The 21,886-nt window shown below is 32.5% G+C and overlaps 3 protein-coding genes across 3 annotated transcripts; 1 reads left to right on the top strand and 2 right to left on the bottom strand.

Moving 5' to 3' along the window:
* Positions 1-1,158: 1,158 nt before the first annotated feature.
* On the bottom strand, positions 1,159-6,009 carry LOC111000498 (esterase FE4). The gene is made up of 4 exons (XM_022269951.2): positions 5,577-6,009; positions 5,007-5,143; positions 2,459-3,723; positions 1,159-2,066 (listed from the first exon to the last, which is right to left on the bottom strand). Exons 1-4 carry the CDS (start codon positions 5,641-5,643, stop codon positions 1,898-1,900), a joined length of 1,638 nt encoding a protein of 545 aa, XP_022125643.2. The 5' UTR covers positions 5,644-6,009; the 3' UTR covers positions 1,159-1,897.
* A 2,049-nt stretch (positions 6,010-8,058) lies between these two features.
* On the top strand, positions 8,059-10,556 carry LOC111000501 (esterase FE4-like). Its single transcript, XM_045631390.1, has 4 exons — positions 8,059-8,139; positions 8,264-8,400; positions 8,619-9,880; positions 10,237-10,556. Exons 1-4 carry the CDS (start codon positions 8,073-8,075, stop codon positions 10,403-10,405), a joined length of 1,635 nt encoding a protein of 544 aa, XP_045487346.1. The 5' UTR covers positions 8,059-8,072; the 3' UTR covers positions 10,406-10,556.
* Positions 10,557-10,880: 324 nt separating this feature from the next.
* On the bottom strand, positions 10,881-20,812 carry LOC111000493 (lachesin). The gene is made up of 10 exons (XM_022269939.2): positions 20,685-20,812; positions 19,852-19,970; positions 18,542-18,664; positions 18,012-18,168; positions 17,327-17,426; positions 16,314-16,470; positions 15,844-15,950; positions 15,077-15,216; positions 14,016-14,139; positions 10,881-12,948 (listed from the first exon to the last, which is right to left on the bottom strand). Exons 1-10 carry the CDS (start codon positions 20,737-20,739, stop codon positions 12,927-12,929), a joined length of 1,104 nt encoding a protein of 367 aa, XP_022125631.2. The 5' UTR covers positions 20,740-20,812; the 3' UTR covers positions 10,881-12,926.
* Positions 20,813-21,886: the final 1,074 nt, after the last annotated feature.

The following is a 21,886-nucleotide window of genomic DNA, read 5'->3' as shown; positions in this document are numbered from 1 at the left end:
AAAGAAGTGTGTCTCTTTAGGTGGCGTTGGGTCTATATGTGTCGACTTTAAAATTTAAGACATATAATTCTTGTAAATTCAACCAGAATATTGTTTATATGGAAATATTTAAAGATCTTCCGAGTCTCTAAAGTCTTTAAAAAGCAAAAGCGACTTAGTGCATTACTTTTAGAAAAAAAACGTACTGTTCAATAAACGATTATTTGTGTGAGACATGGTAATTTATACAAATTTAATAATGTAATGTATAATTGACTTAATAGATATGAATCTGAGTAATCATGTAAAATCTAAATGATAAATAAATCTATTCTAAGATAAATTTGCGCGCCACTGTGTGTGGCAGAATATGCGAACGACTGACAATTGTACCACCTTGACATTTTGTACCATATTTTTGCAATGAATAAATTATTATTATTATAAGAACAGATTCCAGATTCCTTTTATTTTATGATTTTTTCTTAAAATGCAGAAATTGTCAATCAATCACCAATAGAGACAATTTTAAATAGACTTTTTTATAAATTAGGGTAGTAGTAAATGACTCGTGTAACTTACCGGAAGGCGTATAGAAATTAGGCCATGCACATAACAGTGACATCCTATGAATTAGTTTATTACTATAGATAGATCCAATATGTGAAATTTAATAGTTGAAATTTAATAGTTGCTTACACCCTACCATATGTAGGTTTTGAGACAACTTTTAGGGCGTCAATATACAACTATTGACAGACCTACAGCTGGGTATCTCAAATTCCGAGATTCTTACCTAATTTAAGCTTAAATGACTGGACTATTAGGATAGATAGCTTGTAACATACTGTAGTAAATGTATTACATAATATGATGTGGTGTATTTTAATAATAATACGTAATACATAGTATCTATTCTCGAGTATCTATGAAAAATCACAAAGTTATTATTTTTTCAACTATGGAGACTTTTGAATATCCTATCTATTATAGCACTGAAAATGTTTAGAAAATGAAAAACGACTTAGGGCCTGTTTCACAATGTATGGATAAAGTGCCAAATAGCTATGCAACACATAAATTATTCGAAAGATAAAAGTTACAAGTGAGATACTTCGAATTTCATGACGTATATCTGACAGTCGTGAAACGCAAAAATACTACTTATCCTACCAATAAGTAATAAATAGCTTATTTGGAACTTATCCGGACATTGTGAAACAGGCCCTTAATGTAAAAAGTTGCCAATACTTTTGTTTTTGGAAGTAATTACAGTTTCTCTACACATCGTCGGATTCAATGCAACCACTAAGAAAAACAGTAGGGCCATTCTTCCTTAGTGAAAATACGAACGAACGAAACGATTCCGTACGAAAATGCTATTTCAAGTATTTCATACTAATACTGTGAATCACCATATTAAATGTGCAACCTATTTAATGAATATTTTATCTCACTGCCTACTAAAAAGTAACATACAATACATACATAACAATGAAAATTATTACATCGTTGAAACATACAAAATCTACACAATCCAATAATTTTGATACCAAAACAATTAAATCGCGCGTATTTGATCCACTGACATACAAAATTAATTTATAGACAGTAGAAGATGTCTTCCCTGAACAGCTAAATATATCAGTCATCAAACCAATACCTAAAAACGAAGCAAAAACACAAATGCACTACTCAAAAAAACCCATTAATTATTAATTGCGTGAAACTTTATAATTAATATTAATTTGAAACGGAATAATATCTTTTCGGAATTTGATGAAAAAAGACAACCTTGACAATCATTGTATCACTTATAATGTTACTGTAACTTTTAAATAAAATTCTACCTTCTATGACAAAATTGCTCGCCATTATGTGTGGCAGAATATGCGAACTTTATTTGTCTTGAGTATTTTTAGTTTTGTCGTATCTTCGGCTTCAGTTTAAGTATATTAATTAGTTTTGTATACCTATCATGTTCGGGTAATGTGACACAGCTTATTCTGTCACCAATATTTAAACATAATCTTTCATCTTTCTTGTAATATGGCCACGATATTTCCTGACCCGTCCAAGTTGGTTTTCTAAAAATAAAATAAAATATATAATTTACCAAAAAAAAACAAGTACGAGTGAATATGCATTCCTATAGTATAGATTTTATATATTGAGCTATTGAAAATCCGTATTTAAAAAGAATATGTCCAGCGATTCATAAAACTGGCGCCTTAGTGAATAAAAACATTTTTAAACTGAGGCAGGTTTTTGTCACCACTGCATATTCAAAACTGCTAATATATCCAACATAATTATTAAACGCTCAATAAATTACAACAAAAGCGCAAATTATGTCTTCTTTATTCTATATTATTATAATATATTATATTATTTTATACCTTCAACTTTATTCGGTGGTTTTAAACTTTATAGTGTTGGGCCCATTTCTTCGAGCATTTAGTGATGAATAAAAACTCACCCGCTTTTTGCGAAGTTACACAACGCCTCTGTCAACATATCAACAACTTTCATATCTTGTTCATTAAAAGTGTTTCTTTTCTTTTCTGTGTAAAATATAAATTGTAAGATATCGCTGTGTGTAGCGCCTTTTACTCCTAAACTTTTCATTAAAAGCGATTTATCGTATCCGAATCTACAAAAATAGAAATCGTCGTTTCTAGAAAATAAGTCTGCTGTGTAGATTATGTCTCTGGTAACATACATATCTGAAACTAGATCTAAGTATTGGACTAGTGTTGAAGGACCGATTTCTTTATCTTGAAAGTACAATTCTTTTAGCTGTTTCTCCATATCCGATAATTGTACAGCATCCTTATCTTCTAATGCAGGATTCGGTACGAATTTCAATATATCTTTATTAAATTTAAATTGTCCGGATCGAGGAGTTATAAAGTATGCAGATTCGTGGGTTGCCACACTCATAAGAGCTGGAACTTGAGAATAATTATTAGTCCTTAATGACTGTAGAGGATACTCAACCAAAAATGGTTCCACATTATCGAATTCCTTTTCAACTGATGGCTGTACAAAGCTGTGAATATCATATTTATTTGCACGAGAAATTGATTTTATTAAAGCCTTAGATAAATCTTCAGGAGATGCGTTTCGAAACAAATTATCTATTTCTTCCGAGCTATTTATGTTATTTCCTAAATTTGAAGCAATATCTTTTGCTCTTTCGAGAGGATTATCACCCATCATTTTGTCAGATATAGCTGTTGAAAAACCAATTATTCTTTTAAATATACCTTGAGTCATCTTCGATATCAATAATAATGTAGTCATAATTGCGCCTATACTTTCTCCCATTCCTGTAATGTTGTTTGCATCACCATTAAAATGTTTTACGTTTTGTTTGACCCATCTTAGGGCTATAGCGACATCTTTGAAACCGGCATTACCGGGCACTTCCGCTGTTTCAAGGTTAAGAAAGCCGAAAATATTGAGACGATAGTTTATTGTGACTAGGATGACGTCTTGACGTATTAAAAAATCTGGGCGATATATGTGACCGCATCCCGTGGATAAATTACCACCATATAAGTAAAACAGTACTGGAAGACTTTGTTTTTGTTCATCAGGCAATATTGGAGTGTACACATTTAAATATAAGCAGTCTTCTGAACCTTCTATAGATTTCTTATAAGGATTTATTTGCACCGGTTTGTTTCCAGGTTTCGTTGCGTCAAGTACTCCAGACCAGTTATCAGGTTTCTGAGGATCCTGTAAATAAGTTTTGATATTATTTCGATTATTTTAAAACTGGGCATGGTGAAGATCTGTCTCCGTCCGTCCCGTAATATGTATAAAAGAAAAGGGTCACAAGAAGATTGAAGATATAACTGCGGAATAAGCTTACTTAGCATTGTCAAAAAAATTGTATGCGAAGATATTAATTTACAGGGCAATTAAAGTATGGTATGTGAAAGCAGGAATATAAAGGGAACGTGGTGCTTTGATCAGGTCTTTTCCTTACCATGCATTGTCGAAAAGGTTTTGACGAAAGGCTAAAAGGTTTTCTATACTTTTGTAGTTTTAAAAAAGGATTACGATCGTGGGACGAGCAATTAATTATGATCAGCATTGTCAACGTACGGGATAAGTGAAAAGTTTATTCAGGTGTTGGAAATCACTTGGAATCCCTAAATACTGATTCTACGGCATGCTTCAGAACAAACAAAATCCGCTCGGGTTAGTTTACTAACGATAAAGGTCTGAGTTTTGTTGCTGTTGCTGTCGGTAATACAGAAACTGGTAACGGTTATAAACAACGCTTTGAATATTAAGAGGATTAAAGTGAATATAGGAAACAAAACAAAAACCAATGGAACATGTTGTAGAAGTTCGTGTACGTATGTATGTTTACTACGGGTGGAAAGTATGACTATGATATGGATATATGGGCGAATGCTGGAAATAGAGTAGACGTGGGCCAACTGGCCGTATTATGGGTGTGGATGTTGAGTTTGGCTGTGAAAGAATGGAAGTAGAATAAATAGCGTAGAAATGGGAGCGTTAAGAAGCATGTGTAATGTTACACTGAGTGATAGGATTCGTAATAGTGAGATACTTGAGCTGTGTGGTTGAAAAGAGCACGTGGTTTGGTAATGGAGAATGTATTAATCAGAAGCCGTTGACAAATTGGTACACAACATGGATCGGTGAAGTTGGATTTCGTACGAGAAACTGGATCAGGGACTAGTTAAAAGCACCCATAACCTTCGAGCATGAACGTTACGAAAGTGGACGAGGCGAGAGAGGTATGTCAGGACCTCAAAAATTGAAGATCAGTATCGAACCCGGGGAAATAGGCATGATATAAATTAATGAATATTATTATGAATTTTGGTATAGGCAGCGTTTTTACTAGGCTGACGCGGACAAAAAAAATACATCGGGATGAGACTCATAAAATTTGAAATATGAAGTATTTCAAATTGTTATTATTGAGAAGAAAACATTTTCATTTACTGATGGCCCCTAAAGGGTAGACTTATGGTACTTACCCTAAATCTGAGAGGCCCCAAGGGTGGTTTAGCGTAGGGTATGCCTTCGAAGCTATAGTACTGTTTACCACACGGAGTACTGCACACTTTACCTCTCATCTTACCCTGGGGTACTGTCACATGGCAATCGGATTTATCTGAATAAAAAAGAAAATCGTGTAAAAAATACTGAATCTCAGCTAGAATTAATAATGTTATGATTAAACCTGGATTGAACACAGCTTATCCGGAGATGGATATATTCGGTTTGGGCTGATTGGATTTAGAGACAGCATTGTTTAGCCTTTCTCGGTCCTAATTCGCTGTTTTGCTGATGATATTACTTTACTACAAAATTCTGGTAATTTTATTTTATTGTGTGTTTATTTGATCATTAATAATTTTTTATTTCAATTTTTTGTAAAACTAATGTTTACTTTGATTGTCATACAGTTGAGATGGAAGATTTTGTAAAATAATCCGTAGATTTAGTACTATGCATGATGTCGTAAACTTAATAAATCAATAAATAAAATCCTTATTTCCGGCAAAAAAAGCAAAATCAATATCTGTTATATAAACTATACTCACTGTGGTATAATTTTACGGGATTGACAATGATTTTCCTTATTGAACACGTCACCAATGTTCGATACATCTTGTGTAACTGCAGTTATTTCTCTTGAAACTTTACCAAATATATATTACGAACATTATACTTATATCTTTAATGTAGTATGTCCAACAATTTTTACTTTTACGCAGACGACCAGATTGTTTTTATTTTTAACTATTGTTTAAAGCTGTACAAATGTGTGTACAGCTGTGCTGAAATCTAAAGTAAAGATAGGATTATCCAGTCCAATTATTAGCTCGAAGGCCACAGTGACTGATTACTTTTGCCCATGGAAACTATTTGACGATGCTCTGACAAATGGTGGAGGTATACCGCTTTAAGAAGTCTGTAATCTTAAATGAGTAGCTCGAACCGAAAAATTGAGCAAAGGCCTATGCTTACGTAGAGTCGAGACTTAGCGATAAGTATGACTCCCGTATGGCAAAATGTATATAAGATTTTTGACATACGAAAGTTTACGCAGTCTCTAAATACCTCTAAAAGCCTCTTGAGAGGGTTTTTATATGTTTTTTAATTTTGTCCGCACAAAACTAACACCCAAAGCAAAACCTTTATCTTCCAAATTAAAACAATAGTCTAGCTATGTGTCATATGATGGACGCCATAGCAAATGAATAAAATTTCGACTTTTAATTAATTAATTATATAATGGATAACTTGGCAAACGGACCGTGGAGAATTTCCAACCATTAAGCATTAAAACTATTATTGAAATAAATTTCAATAGCTGTAAAATAAAATTCAAATATAATGTCTTAAAACACTATGTTATGGAATGGCAGAAGCCGGGTGGTTTTCTTGATGAATCCAGAAAATAAATATGTTTAATTGCGTCGTATAGATAGTAAAATATATTAGATGAAATATATAGTAGCAGGTACTATATCTCTTCATAAACACACACACTTAAAAAAATGCGAAAAGAGTACTGCGTGAGTAAAGAGGATGTCGATATTGATTGCTTAATACAGAAGCCTGAGATTCTTAATCTTAACCAATGGTGTAGTAACGGGGAGGGGCGGAGGGGGGGAGGCGGTGGCATCACCGCCCGGTCAGTGTGTCAGGGTTCCCAGCTCTTCATACAAACTTAATTCTTAAATCCTTAAAATAATTACATTATTTAACCTTATTTTATTTTTGTGTGTGCAAATGTGTGAGTGAGTATATGAGTGAGTCAGTAAGTGAATGAATAAAAAGTGTAATTACGTGGCGAATGGTTAATAACTAATAACTTCTTGTGTATCAAGTCACAGATTGCTCCCATTTTTTGAGTTGTTATTGATACAAGCTGCAACGGTATCTTGCCTCATACCAATTGAATTCTAAAATGACTTCAATAAAATAGGATGTTTTTAATCACCGTGCATTTTTTGCGATTTTTTTGTACGTCTTAAATTATTCAGACTATTTTGCTAAATATAATTATTTAACAAAAAGATGATAACCCACGTCATCTTTGGGACTTATCACGGTTAAAAATTCTTACCAAAATTTACTTGTAGAAAAAAACACGATTATTACAAGATGTGCAGACAGTCGGAGAAAAGTGTTCAATTGAGACCGATTGAGAGAGAGTGAGAAAGAGAGATCGAGAAAAAAAATACACACTATTGGTTGATGCGTTTATGTCTGTGTATGCGTTTAGTATCTACCTTACGCACGCATGCACTTTTTTTCTAATGTACCTACTTAAAAATATAAATCTTACGTTTTATTTTTCATTTGATGTATTATTCAAATAGATTTTGCAATTAGTGCACCAGCATTTAAAATAGCATTTATTTTTTGTATATTTTAAAAATGAATAATTATGCTATAGTGTCCATCTGAGTAACGTAAAATGGGACATAACTAAACTAATTATTGAATCTAGAATATGAAGCTATTGCTCTGGGCAGTGTTAGTTTTTTGCAGATTAAAACAGTTAAAATCTTTGAAGAGATAAAGGAGGGCTTTAGAGGGTCTTAATCGAATATCCTTTTTGATATATAAATAATAAGTACATACTAAGCGCTAAGTCTCGACTTTGAATCTTTCCCAAGGCGTGATGTAAAGGGCATATACTTCTTGTGCGGAATTACCTTTTTTGGCTTTAAATACTTCTTTAGCCCAACAGGCTATAAATCTGTACAACTCCACAATTTGTTCATACATCCACAACAAGCGGCTGTCTTCGAGTTCCCCAAAGATAGGGAAATAGACAAAGTATCGACATCAACCCATTGGTCCTTCGGGCCAGTCAGTCATTGGTGAATAATCCACACTTTACGTTGGCGGAACATTGCAACTTTTGCACAAGGTGAGGTTAAAGTAAAAGATTTTCTGGTCGTCTGCGTAAAAATTAACATTTTTGGACACACTACATTCTACATATTATAGCGTATAAGTATAACGTTGGCACTATTATATATTTGAAAAAAGTTCAAGAGACTCAACTGCAGTCACACAAGATGTATCGAACAATGGTGACGTGTTCAATAAGGAAAATCATTGTCAACCCTTTTAAATTGTATCGCAGTGAGTATAGTTTATATAAAAGATAATGTTTTGGCTCGCATTGCCAGACATAAGGGTTGAATTATTACATTATTACTTCTAGGCGAGATTTAATATTTTATACACGATTTTCTTTTTTATTCAGAGAAATCCGATTGCCATGTGACAGTACCCCAGGGTAAAATGAGAGGTAAAGTGTGCAGTACTCCGTGTGGTAAACAGTACTATAGCTTCGAAGGCATACCCTACGCTAAACCACCTTTGGGGCCTCTCAGATTTAGGGTGAGTACAATTAGTTCACCCTTCTGTCTCACATAAATGGAACAGGTATCGGTTATGAAAATGTAGGTCGTAATTTCTCAACAATAAATTGTAAAAGACTTAGAATTAGAACTATAATGAATGTCACCCTGAGTTTTTTGTTCGTGTTAACAAAAAACCCTGTCTATATTAAAAATGAATAATAATTTAATGGATATAATACCAAAACTAATTTACAGGATCCTCAGAAAATCGATAACTGGTCTGGAGTACTCGACGCGACAAAACCTGGAAATAAAGCCGTGCAATCAAATCCCTACAAAAAATGTATAGAAGGTTCAGAAGACTGCTTATATTTAAATGTGTACACTCCAATATTGCCTGATGAACAACAGCAAAGTCTTTCAGTACTATATTTCGTACATGGCGGTAATTTACAAAGGGGTTTTGGTCACATGTTTCGTCCAGATTACTTGGTTCGCCAGGATGTCATTGTAGTCACAATTAACTATCGTCTCAATGTTTTTGGATTTCTTAACCTTGAAACACCAGAAGTGCCCGGTAATGCAGGACTTAAAGATGCTGCTACAGCTCTAAAATGGGTGAAACAAAACATCGAACATTTTAATGGTGATCCAAACAATATTACAGGAATGGGAGAAAGTGCAGGCGCAAGTATAACTACATTATTATCGATTTCAAAGATGACTCAAGGTATATTTAAAAGAATAATTGGTTTATCAACAGCTATATCTGATGAAATGATGGGCGATAATCACATGGAAAGAGCAAAAGATATTGCTTCAAATTTAGGAAATAACATCAATTGCGCTAAGGAAATAGATAATTTGCTTCGGAACTCTTCTCCTGAAGATTTGATTAAGGCTTTAATGAAATCAGTTTCTCGTTCAAAAAAAAATGGCATACACACCTTTGTACAGGCAGTAGTTGAAAATAAATATGATAATGTGGAACCATTTTTGGTTGAGTATCCTCTACAGTCATTAAGGACTAATAATTATTCTAAAGTTCCAGCTCTTATGAGTGTGGCAATCCACGAATCGGCATATTTTATAACTCATCCATCCGGACAATTTAAATTTGACAAAGATGTATTGCAATTCGTATCGAGTCCTGCATTAGAAGATAAGTCTGCTGTGCAATTAATGGATATGGAGAAACAACTAAAACAATTGTACTTTCAAGATAAAGAAATCGGTCCTTCAACACTAGTTCAATACTTAGATTTAACTTCAGATTTGTATATCACTAGAGACATAATCCACACAGCAGATTTATTTTCTAGAAACGACGATTTCTATTTTTGTAGATTTGGCTACAACACGCGTTTCATGAAAAGTTTAGGAGTAAAAGGCGCTACACACACCGATATATTACAATTTATATTTTACACAGAGAAGAGAAGAAATACTTTTAATGAACAAGATATAAAACTTGTTGATATGTTGACAGAGGCGTTGTGTAACTTCGCCAAAACTGGGTGAGTTTTTATTAGTCACTAAATACTAGATGAAACGAGCATAACGGGTGATACTTTATCAGCCAGCGTTATGCTATTAAGACCACCGAAGGATGGGGAGTTTGAAGGAAGAAGGCATCTGCCCTTTTCTTGTGATTCTTTGAGCGAATAATAATTATGTTGGCTGTAATATTAACAGTCTTGAATATGCAGTGGCGACCAAATACTGTTAAGACCAAGCCATTTGTTTTAATAATATGTTTGTTTATGAAGGAGCACGAGGTCTCTTACCATCCAAACGCTGGACATAATATGATTGCTAATACGAATTTCTAATTTCATAATTAAATATATGAAATCTATAATTTTTTTTTCAGAAAGCCAACTTGGACGGGGCAGGAATTTACGTGGCCATATTTCAAGAAAGATGAAAGATTATGTTTAAATATTGGTGACAGAATAAGCTGTGTCCCATTACCCGAATATGATAGGTATACAAAACTAATTAATATACTTAAGCAGAAGCCGAAGATACGACAGAACTAACAAGACGATCTTTTACGATTATAGTAGCGGTGTTTGGATAACCGACCAGGGCTACCAGGGCAGGTTTGGATATTAAGAGAGGGCAGGGACGCCAATAGTAGACATTTTTTATTCATCAATTCGTTTACAATATCTTTGATAAATTACCTCTGTAATGGTATGAGGCATTTATAACTATTTTTCTAGTTAAAAAAGTTCTAAATTGAGAATTTTTCTCTTTTCAACTTTTGTTCGAAATGTCGGAAAATTCTGACAAAATTTAGTTATGTTAGAATTTAAAAAAAAAACAAATTTTTACGAATATATTACAATAAAATTCAAGACCTGAAGTTTGTAATAAATTGATTTGTGGGTGTAGCATACAACCTCAGTACATTCTTCACTGGGAACTTCGGGCCAATGGTTATTCTTTTTGGGGGAACAATACCACATCCTTTCTTCACAACCAGGATTTAATAATAAGACGTGAATTTGAAAAAAATCTTTATTAAAACCTCACACATGCAAACATTTCATATGATAAATCATGTCAGTTATAAAAATCACTGCTATAAGTGAATTTCACAGTTACAAATCACTGTTAAAATAGCAATTACGCGATTTGGGTAGAACTATTTTCAGCTTACAAAAGTTCTTTATCTCCGCTAGATTTTGGGTGAAAGTTCGCGCATGTACAGATAAAATGACTCCTGCGCATCTTTTGCCAACTAACCGAAGCTATACCCATTCTAACAATTATTTTAGACTTGTCATATAAAGTTTTATACAAAATATTCGTACGGGATTAAAAGTATAACAGTTTTCACATTTTTTTTTATAGAACAGGGGGCAAACGGGCAGGAGGCTCACCTGATGTTAAGTAATACCTCCGCCCATGGACACTCGATGCTAGAGGGATCGCGAGTTTGAGCAGGGTTACGTGTAATTTCTAAGCAAACAAAAAATATTATTAATCGCGTAACGTTTTTACATGAACCCGGGTAAATACAATAAAATACAGTACACAATTTACAAAATAATTAAGAAAATGCAAGAACGTTTAGTCCATTTGATTCTAAAAAAGATCCATATCAGCAAGATTACTCTGTAAGTTAAATAACGATTCCAATGTTATACTTCATTCGAATTTTAATGTGTAAATAGTTGGAATTGATATGTCTCACAGAGTAGCACAGCTGTTTATTAGTAATTTTTATTCGAAAAATGTCGAAATATATCTAGGTTAATTTTAAAATATTAAGTAAAATAAAATGGATGGAATAAACCAGTCTAAAAAATTAATTTGGAATGACTTCTAAAAAAGTTATTAAATGCATTTAGGAATGTCTGTTTTTTTAGTATGGTAACTTCTTTATGATTTGGTACTATTTGGTGGGTTCTAGAACAAGAAGGAAAACCTATTAAGATTATGACACTAGAAATGGCTTAGAGGTCGCCCGTAGGATTTGCCTTCATACAAATTAGCTGCAGAATCTAAAAAAGCGCTAGATTTAGTCAATTCAAAACATAAAATTCAAGCAATTCGCTTTAAGAAAAGCGCTTTATAGGTTGGTAAGCGTTAATTGTTTTAAGCGCAAAAATATTTCGCTTGATCTAGCAGCAAAAGCGTTGTTAGCTAGTTTTTATAACTACATCGGTTTTGGTACCATTTCTAGACATTAATGTTAAAATTAACTGTCATGACTAACGGAATGACATACGGAAGTCATACTTAGCAATGAGTCTAGAGTTTTTGCACTAACAGTAAAGTCATTTTATTTATTTTTTTATATGTTTCGTCACGATTTCATAATAAAAAAATATGGATATGTCGAATGTTTAAATTAAATTGGATTTTACGTCAGGCGTTGTAAAAATAAGTGTATACATGTTAAATTTACAAAAATATAAAATTACATACTAAGTTACTTACTAAGAAAATTTAGTTTAAAGAAATGTAAATAATTTTGTATAATTGAGATTCTCAAAATTTGTACGAATTTGATAAGATTTGAGCTCGTTTGTACATTTGATTTGAAATTGACAAAATTGATTGCAGGTTAAAAAACCTTAAATATCTTTGTGTAAAAACTTAATTAGATTTTCACTGAAATATTAAAATTGTCAAAAACTACTCTTAGTCCTATTGTCTTTTAAAAGTCGTTGAATCGTAAGGCATATTGTTGCTTGTAAAAATTAAATTAAAATACAGATGTTGCAATTCGCTGGCAACACTGGAAGTAGACAATATTCTATTAATATTTTTAAACTTTAGTTTTTGCTGGCAACACTTTTTTCCTTGCAAGAAATACAGTATTCTTATTTTAAAATTAAAATTTGAATGTATTTTTGTTTTTTTTTTTTTTGCAATTTCTGTATTTCGAATTTTCAAAACTAATATTTCTATTTTTATAGTCTAGCAACACTGTTTTATTGATAAAATCTATAAACATAAAGAAGCGGCGTAAGTGTCAACGATATGTGTTGTTTGTTGGTCACCCCGGTTCCGTAGAGCTCCGGATCCAGTCGTAATCCGGCGTGATTAATGTCTGGTATTGGCGATTCTGAAAACGTGATAATATATGTTTAACTACTGAGCCTAGTTAAGCTAATTTCAACCGTATATGGATGTGCAAGTGCAAACGCCTCCGAAACGGCTTGACCGATTCTCATGAAATTTTGTGTGCATATTAGGTATGTCTGAGAATCAGACATCTACTTTTCATCCCCCTAAATGTTAAGGGTAGTCCGCCCCTAAATATTTTTTATTTTTTTTATTTTTAGATAAATTTTTATTTTTTTTATCAACTGTATCAACATCATTAAAAAATACATACAACCCAACAAAATTTTCAACCCCTATTTTTTATTATAAATGATATACATGGCAAAACGAGCTGTGCCAGGTAGGCTAGTTTACAAGTAAAATTATTTGAGGTCTGGAATCTTTAGATACGAGGCTTTGCACTAAGCGTGTCAAAATCATACATGTTTATATAGCTTCATAGGTCGCTCAGTCTCGTATATGAATGAATAAATTTATTAGTATTAATATGTGTTTCTGTGTGTTCGTTTCGTTAGTAATAAATGTCTGTTTGTTATGTTCCTCTTCTAGAAACCCTTAGACTAAAAATTTAAGTAAAATTTATGAAACAGATACAGAAGTGTGTCTCTTTCTCACTAGGAGAATCTCAACTTAAAAAATTTAAGACATAAAAGTTCAACCACAATTTTGCTAACATGGAAATATGTTATTGTATGTTCGCAGAATGAATTCACAGTAGCGATATTGTGTAAATTATGTGTCCAATTTTTATGTACATTATTATATTTTTATTACATGTTTCTCTACATTGTCGTATTGGGATAGTCTGTAAAGATAATGTGTGTATGTCTGAAATAAATAAATTTTGGTCTACATAACAAAACATGCCTAAAAATCAGTAAAGCTTGAAAAACCAAAGACAATAATTTCTCTATTAAATTGCCAACGACACTTTCATAACTGAAGTGGAAGCAATTCATTTAATTTTTTTTGGATTTTTTTTTTAAATACAATAGAACACTAGTATCAAACAACCTTCAAAATTTTTATTAATAAGAGTAATAGTAATTGACACGTGCAACTTACCGGAAGGCGTATAGGACATAGGCCGTGAACATAACAGCGACCGTTTCAATGGAGGGCGCGAGTGATGTTGCAGCTCCGTAGCGCGCTTGGCCACACGCCGGCGGACACACCGGGATAATTGTTTCTACATACAAACATACATTCATGCCATGCATTGCTTTCTTACTTATAAAATAATACAAGACTTGGAACAAATAAGCCTTCAATACAAAGTATTGCTACTTGAGCAATCGAATTTTTTTTAGTTTAAATTATTTCCTTATTAATTTAACTCTAATACTTTTTAATAATAACGTCCGACTTAAAACGTAAAATTACAACGCATTTAATAATCTCAAAATTACTATTAATTAAGTTTAAGAAAATACATTATAATGTTTTTTATTTCATAATTCCATGTTAAGCATTCCCACGCTTTAAAAATTACTATTTTCAGACTCTAAAAATATTAACAAATGCCCACCCGGGCCCTATTTCCCATCGTGATTCAGTCTCAAATTAAAAATAACTTTATTCATCTAGGACCTAGGTAAAAGTACACTTATGAACGTCAAAAAAAATTAAATTAATTGTAAATTTACATTTACTATCAGTTCGCAAGTCAAGGGCGTAGAGCGGACAAGAAGAACTGGCAAGACATTTTCCGCCACTCTTTTCAATCGCCAAGTTTTGAGTCATACATGTTAAAATTAGGATAATTTAAATATTCGTCAAATTTATAAAATTAATTGTTGATTAATTTGCGTTTAACGAGAGTTTTAATTTTTATTTATTCAGTGATAATACTTCAATTTCGCTTGGGGCTCTCTACAGAAAGCGCATCTTCTTATCTCTCATCTCATCATCTAGAGCTAAACTCTATAGAGAAGTCTACAACACGGAATTACTATATTTAACTTAAAACCCGTCAGTAAATTGTATAAAAATCTAGCACTAATGACATTCCAAAAACAATCAAAATCTATCTATTAAAAAAAATAACGAACGTCATAATGAAATGACAATATAAATCAGAACTGACAGTTTAGCAAATGTCAAATGTCAGATGTCACAGTACTAACCAAACAACTCGACTCTGCCCTCGTCCCTTCCCAACTTGTTCTGTGCTTTGCAAGTGAACATTCCATATTGCCGCTTCTCAATAGTTATTACTCTAAGCGTCGTGTCTGTGAATTCGTCTGCGGTCGCGAAGTGAGATATTCTGAAAGGAGGATTTATTCAATGATTATAATTTTTACTTTTTAACTTCTATAACTAATTTATTAGTTCCTTACATATGAAATTGGCGTTTTGTATGGGAGGAACAAAAGGTAGATTTTGAATTTATCCTTTTTTTGGCGCGATAGGGAAAAGCAAAAAGAGTAAATTTTTACGATGCGCTCGCACAACGTCACAAAAAACCGACACCCTAAGTTAGCTAAAGACTAACTTAAGGGTGACGGTTTTTTATTCGATCGGTTAGTCGGTCGGTTTATACACTTTAGCCTAAAGTCAACATTTTAGCTTTTTCTGTTGTTAGCGTCGTTTTTTCTACAAACGTAGAATAAGGCTATAGATTCAATTTTTGAAAAGATAGTATCTTGTTACTTCAAAGAAATCTAAGTTCTTTGTTTTTTTTAATCGAATAATGAAATTGTTTATTAATTAAATTACGTCATTCAAGGGACATGATATCGACATTTTAGCCGATTTGTCGTTAAGTCGTCGAGAACCGATACTTGGAGATTACAATGCCTCAATGCCAGCCTTTAAAAAACCAAAGCAAAAATATAGTGAAAATTTAATACTGAAATAACTATTTAACTGATAATAATTCAACAATACATACCTATAATGCTGGTTGTTCGACAGAAGCACTTCATCCTTGAGCCAAGTGATGGCCGGTGGAGGGTAGGCCTCAACGTGACACTCTAAGTCCATGTCGTATTGTAAAGCCTGAAAACATTTATAAATGTATAAGAGAAGACTTTTTAAGATCACTCTCTGACTAATGGCTCCGGCGTGCGATTTTCATCTCTGAGGTCACAGGTTCAATAAAATAATTAACATTATATTTTTAACAATATTTTTATTTCTCGTAACATTTATATTTACCATAATTGTCATGTATTTAAGAAAAAATATGTAATAAAATATGTATATACACAAAAATGTTAAATGGATATATACTCCTTTTAAAAGGCCGGCAATGCACTCGCGAGCCCTCTGGCATTGAGTGTCAATGGGCGGCGGTATTACTTAACATCAGGTGAACCTCCTGTCCGTTTTTTCTATAAAGAAAAATAACATTATATTTACCTGTCCCAATCTGGGCCTCGGGACAGTCACAACTGGGGCGAACTCGACTTCCAAGTTAATGTTCCTCCTGGCCCCTTTGCCCACACCGTTTTCAGCCACACAGTAGTATGTTCCACGGTCTTCCTTGTGTACCTTCGGGATTTTCAGAATGTTGCCACTAAAAAAATACAACACATTTATTTTCAGATCTTGAATAGAATTCAAGAAGAAAATAGTTTAAAGTTAACTATAATTATTCAAATAGTTTACATTAGTCTATTTTTATAAAACAATTTATTGCTTATATAAGATTGGTACCATTTTAAAATTGTATTAAAAACATTACACATACATATTTTTAAGGTTGAGTTTAGTATATGATCCTATACATATTATGATTGTATCATCGTTTTGAAGTTAAACTTCCTTAGGCGGATGAGGGTAGATTTTTTACGGATAATAATAGTATTAGAAGAAATGCAGCGAAGATGTGGAGCGTTTTGTCGATGAAAAGGGAGAAAGCAATTGAGAAAGATTGAAAGAGAGTGAGAAGGGGCCAACTAGGTAATTGTAGGGCTCGCTTACTCAAGACATACGTCTAAAAATAGCATTTCGTCCATCAAAAACATTTTGTTTGTTACAATCATACATCTGAAGCATAAATCCTTTGTTTGTTCAAAAACTGCTGCCATATGATTGGCTCTCTAACCTAAATAGATGCGCCTGCGCATTGGACGGTACATAGCTATAATTCGGAGACCAATAGCAACAGTTACGTAAAAATAATTCTAAATGTCACACTACAGAAATATAAGTATGTAATCACGTATTATATGAGGGATTGAAATAGCTATAAATGAAAAATAATTTTAAGAATATCGTGTTTTAAGGGAGTCTACTGTATTATGCAGACATTAAAGAGTTTTACGATAGTAAAAACACTTTTAGCTCTTGTCCTTTACAAACTATAGTTCTAGAATAGTTTTCTAGCAAGTTCCAGCATTATGCATTTTTATTATTTATTATTAACTTACCGGTAGATGGAGCCACCAGTAGGTAGGATGGCGTTGTTCTCCCGACGCCAAGAGATCTTTGGGGGAGGGAAACCATCGGAGTAGCATTCCATTTGTGTACCTAATTACGTAAATGTTAAAGTAAAAATTTACAGATAAAATAATTTTATCGGAACTGGTCCAAATTATTTGTAGTTGTTGAAAAGTTGAATATTTCAGTGCAAAAGGGGCCGTTCAACTGTTACATAAACAGTATTGAGTTGTTATTTAAATTTTTTATTGGGTGATTACGTAAACAGTAATTAAATCTTTACACATATTACCCACACATTGTGATTGAAAACTAAATACAGTTTCGAGGTTTCCTTAATAAATAAATTAATTTATGTACTATTATTATATACTATATTGAGAGGTTTCCTTACTTTGGCTGACAAGTGGGGGGAGGGGATAAATTGATTTCTTACATAATGCTTGAACAGCCCCATATAAACTCTGGCCATTTGGGAATTATATTCAAAAGATAATTATTTATAAATATGCCATGGACTTAAATGCTCTGCTAATTAGAGCATTAAGTCTAAATTCTCTAATTTAGACTTAAATGCTAAGTTACAGAATTTAGACTTAAATGTCTAAGTATTGTCTAGACATTAGACGCTCTGATGACGCTAGCTGTTTATTTAACAGGAAAAAAAAAACTCACTCTCTCCTTCACTGGTGACAATAGACCGAGTAGAGTTGTCAGAGATGATTGGTGGCCTTCTCACTTGCAACTCCACTTCAGCTGATATTATGCTACTCACTGTGATTATTACTTGACACTGATACCATCCAGCATCTGTCTCTTGGATATCTTTGATCTGAAATTATATATCGTTTTTATAGTATAAATTATGTATAGTATACATTAAATTAATACTAACACTGTAGTAGTAATAGTAATTGATTATATTATAACGAAGATTTTGAGGTCTATAGCACAAATTTTGAATGGGAATGAATAATGAATCGAATTTATTATGAAAACTGTCAAATGTACCATTAATGCAATCTAGAACATTAACTAAACTTAGATCTAGTTTCAAGGGCTGTGAAACCCTTAAAAAAGTTCGACATATCTGATTGCTCAAAACGAATTTGTTATTTGACACAAATTACAATATGAACCATAACGTGGATAGTAATTCATACAAGAACCCCTTTTGATGGGTATTGTATAATGCAATAACTTACAGAAAGTGTATACGTAGCCGAGGCATCATCATAACGCAAGGAGAACCGGGAGTCACGGATAATGAGACCAGAGCTGGTAGACAGGGGCAATGACTCTGTTGTCTTCAAACGGTCATATTTAACCTGAAAAAAATATACAATAAAATGTGTCAAATTATAATAGTGTAAATAAAAAAAAATATTGTTCTTCACTAAATAACAATTAATTTATTGAAAAAACAAATACTATGCACATGTGTATTTATATATTTTTTATACTAATCTGATTTAGATTAGAATATTTGGTACATTTACCTATAGGAAACTTTGAGCATAGTTATAATGGTTTAACAAAATCATTTATACACAGTATATGGGATGTTTATTTTTATGTTTTTTTTCTTTTACCATATAAAAATATATTACAGATAGCTTTTGACCTAACTCTTATCACTTTCTCTGATAAAAGGGCAGTGTCAGGTCTTAATATAGATTTATATTATTTTACATCACAAGACTAGCTTTTCTCTCTGTACTTGCTGTACCTACAATATTGTTGATAACATGCTAACTTCATTAAATAGAAAATTTTTGTTATATCCTTTACATCCTCCTTACATTGAAATTCTCATGTAAGCATATCTATACAATCTACATATATGCGTAATAAATACCTTAATATTATATATACTGAGGAGAATCTAGGCCAATAAATATCACAATAAGACTTTACATAAATTATTATATAGTTACAAACCACAAGTGTCAAATGACATTACATTGTTGTACCCTATTTTTATTTTTAAAGTAGTAATTTTAGTGATAGGGAATAAATGTACTGCATTAGGCAATATTTAAATATATATATACATAAATCATATAGAGAATATGCCTCTATTTATATTGCTTTCTATGCAACAATGCTATAAATGATACTAAAATAAAGTGTTGATAACAAGAATGAAGCATCCTTATTCAACTTGTTATTATTGTCTGATGACACTATTGTTTTTAATGTCTTTTAAACAAACTGGGCTGAGCAATACCCATATATCATATCATCATAGCCTGCTTTCTAAGCTCAGTTGTGTAAAAATTGGGCAGATTATACCATATAAAATTTACAAATTATAACAGTTTGCTTTTTTAACTTATAACATTCTTTTTAATACACTAGATAAATAGACAGAAGGTTCACAAATTTATGATTGCCTGTTGAGGATTGTTAACATTTTTCTTGAAGCACTAAGTGGGTTGCATCAAGCACCCATTGGATTTCTTCAGGATTAAGTTTGTTGTCTCTGCACATATACAAGAAAAGAATTACTTACCCAAAGTACAGGATAATCTTGACCATAATGGACAGAGCAGTCCAGGTCTACCTGTCCTCCAATATCTCTTATCTGTTCTTGAGTGATATGTGATATTGTTGGGGTACGCTGTGCATTAGCTAAAATCATGTTATTATTTATTAACACAGCTAATTCTTTACAAAAGGGATATCACAATAAAATTTAACAAGCAAAATCCCAGACCTTAAACTTGCAACCAAATTAAGTGGTTGGTTTGTTTCAGTGAGAATTTATTTTTCCATGAAATTTAATTTTAATTATTACAATTTCTTAATTTATTAGTGTGTGAACTGCATTCAAATTTACCAAAGGCCAAAACAGTTAAATTAATAATAGTATTTGACAATAAATAATATCAAAACACAGGTACAATAATATCACAATATATACCAGTCATATAATAAACGGGTTTTTGTGTTTGTTATAAAACATCTTCCTTAATGTGTACAGCCTTCCAGAATATTTTTAATATCCTAGTGGAAATGATGTTTGGACCTTCAGTAAATTATAAACAAAACGTGATAATATTCATTGTTTGTTTACACCAGGACGCCGATAAATAGGCATGGGTGTTTAAAGAAATTATAAAACAACAAAAACTTTTAAATAAACTAAATGATTAAATTTATTCTAATCTTAAACATAAAAAGTCTTTTTGGGTATGTGTGTCTTACGAAAAGCATTCTTTTTTTGAAAACTGGGTGTGTCAGGTAACAAAACAAAAGGTGCGAAGAAAGTTACTGTCCTGACGCTTAAAACTTTTAAACAAATAAACATGAATAATGTATGCGGTAATTATTATGACAACTTACCAATCGATATTAAATAGAAAACAACGGCAAAATATTTCAAAAAAGACCACGCCATTTTTGAAAACAACGCTTCACTCCTCGTCAATATTCGATTTTCGAATGATCAAAATTCAAAAACAAATTGAATGATCTCAGCGTCAGCTGTCACTGTCACGACAGAAAAATTCGACAGACGCAATGTCGAACTTGATACCTAATTGTCAATCTATATGATTCAAATGTTAAAACTTAAAACACAAATTTATAAATATGCTTAATATGCGTTAAAATTTTTTTTTTTATTCACAAAGCAACCAGTGGGTTTTGTTTGATTATTGTATGTTTTCTTTTTTCTTACACCTCGTCAATTTTTGCGCCATTCAATTGGTCTCTTCATCGCATTTTTTGTATCATAAATAAATTTAAACAGTGATTATCTCAGGGTTCTCAGGGAGAGTGAGCAACTAACCACTAGGCCAAGAAAGACTATAAGTTTTTTCCTCTATCTAAATGTTAGATTTCAAAAAAAAAAATATTTTTTTAATGAAGATTTATATGATGAATCGTAAAACTCTAACGCTTAGAATACGTAAGACGTATAAATATAAATCAGTAGCACTACAATCTCTTTAGGTCTTGGACTCAGATTTCTGAATCTGTTTCATGATTAATTTTTAAATCTAATAGGCAAGTAGGTGATCAGCCTCCAGTGCCTGACACACGTCGTCGACTCTTTGGGACTTAGACATGTCGGTTTCCTCACGATTGTTTTCCTTCACCGTTCAAATGTTAAATGCGTTTATAGAAAGAAAGTCCATTGGTGCATAGCCGGGGATCGAACCTACGACGTCAGGTATGAGACTCGCACGCTGGAGCCACTAGGCCAACACTGCTTTTTAAGGTAAGACCTATACCTACTTCAAAAATATAATAAAACTATAAAGTTTTTAAACAGCTTTCACTCAACAATAATTAAAATCCACGAGTTGATCCTGTAATATAATTGCGATAAGATAAGTACGGGTTACAAAAACAAGTCATTTAAGTTTGGTCAATAATACAAATGGGTGACAATGCTATGTTTTTATTAAAGACTTGTTTACTATGTGGCACCCCTTCGCGGTTAAAGGCCTCCTCCAGCTTTTTCCAATTGACTCTGTCCATGGCTTTCTTTCTTCATTCGCTTCCTGTTACCGCTTCTTTTTCTTCTATCCACCTTTTTT

The sequence above is a fragment of the Pieris rapae genome, chromosome 15, assembly GCF_905147795.1.
Source record: "Pieris rapae chromosome 15, ilPieRapa1.1, whole genome shotgun sequence".
Taxonomy (NCBI): domain Eukaryota; kingdom Metazoa; phylum Arthropoda; class Insecta; order Lepidoptera; family Pieridae; genus Pieris; species Pieris rapae.
Note: the sequence above shows the minus strand (reverse complement) of the source record. Positions and strands in the feature narration are given on the sequence as shown.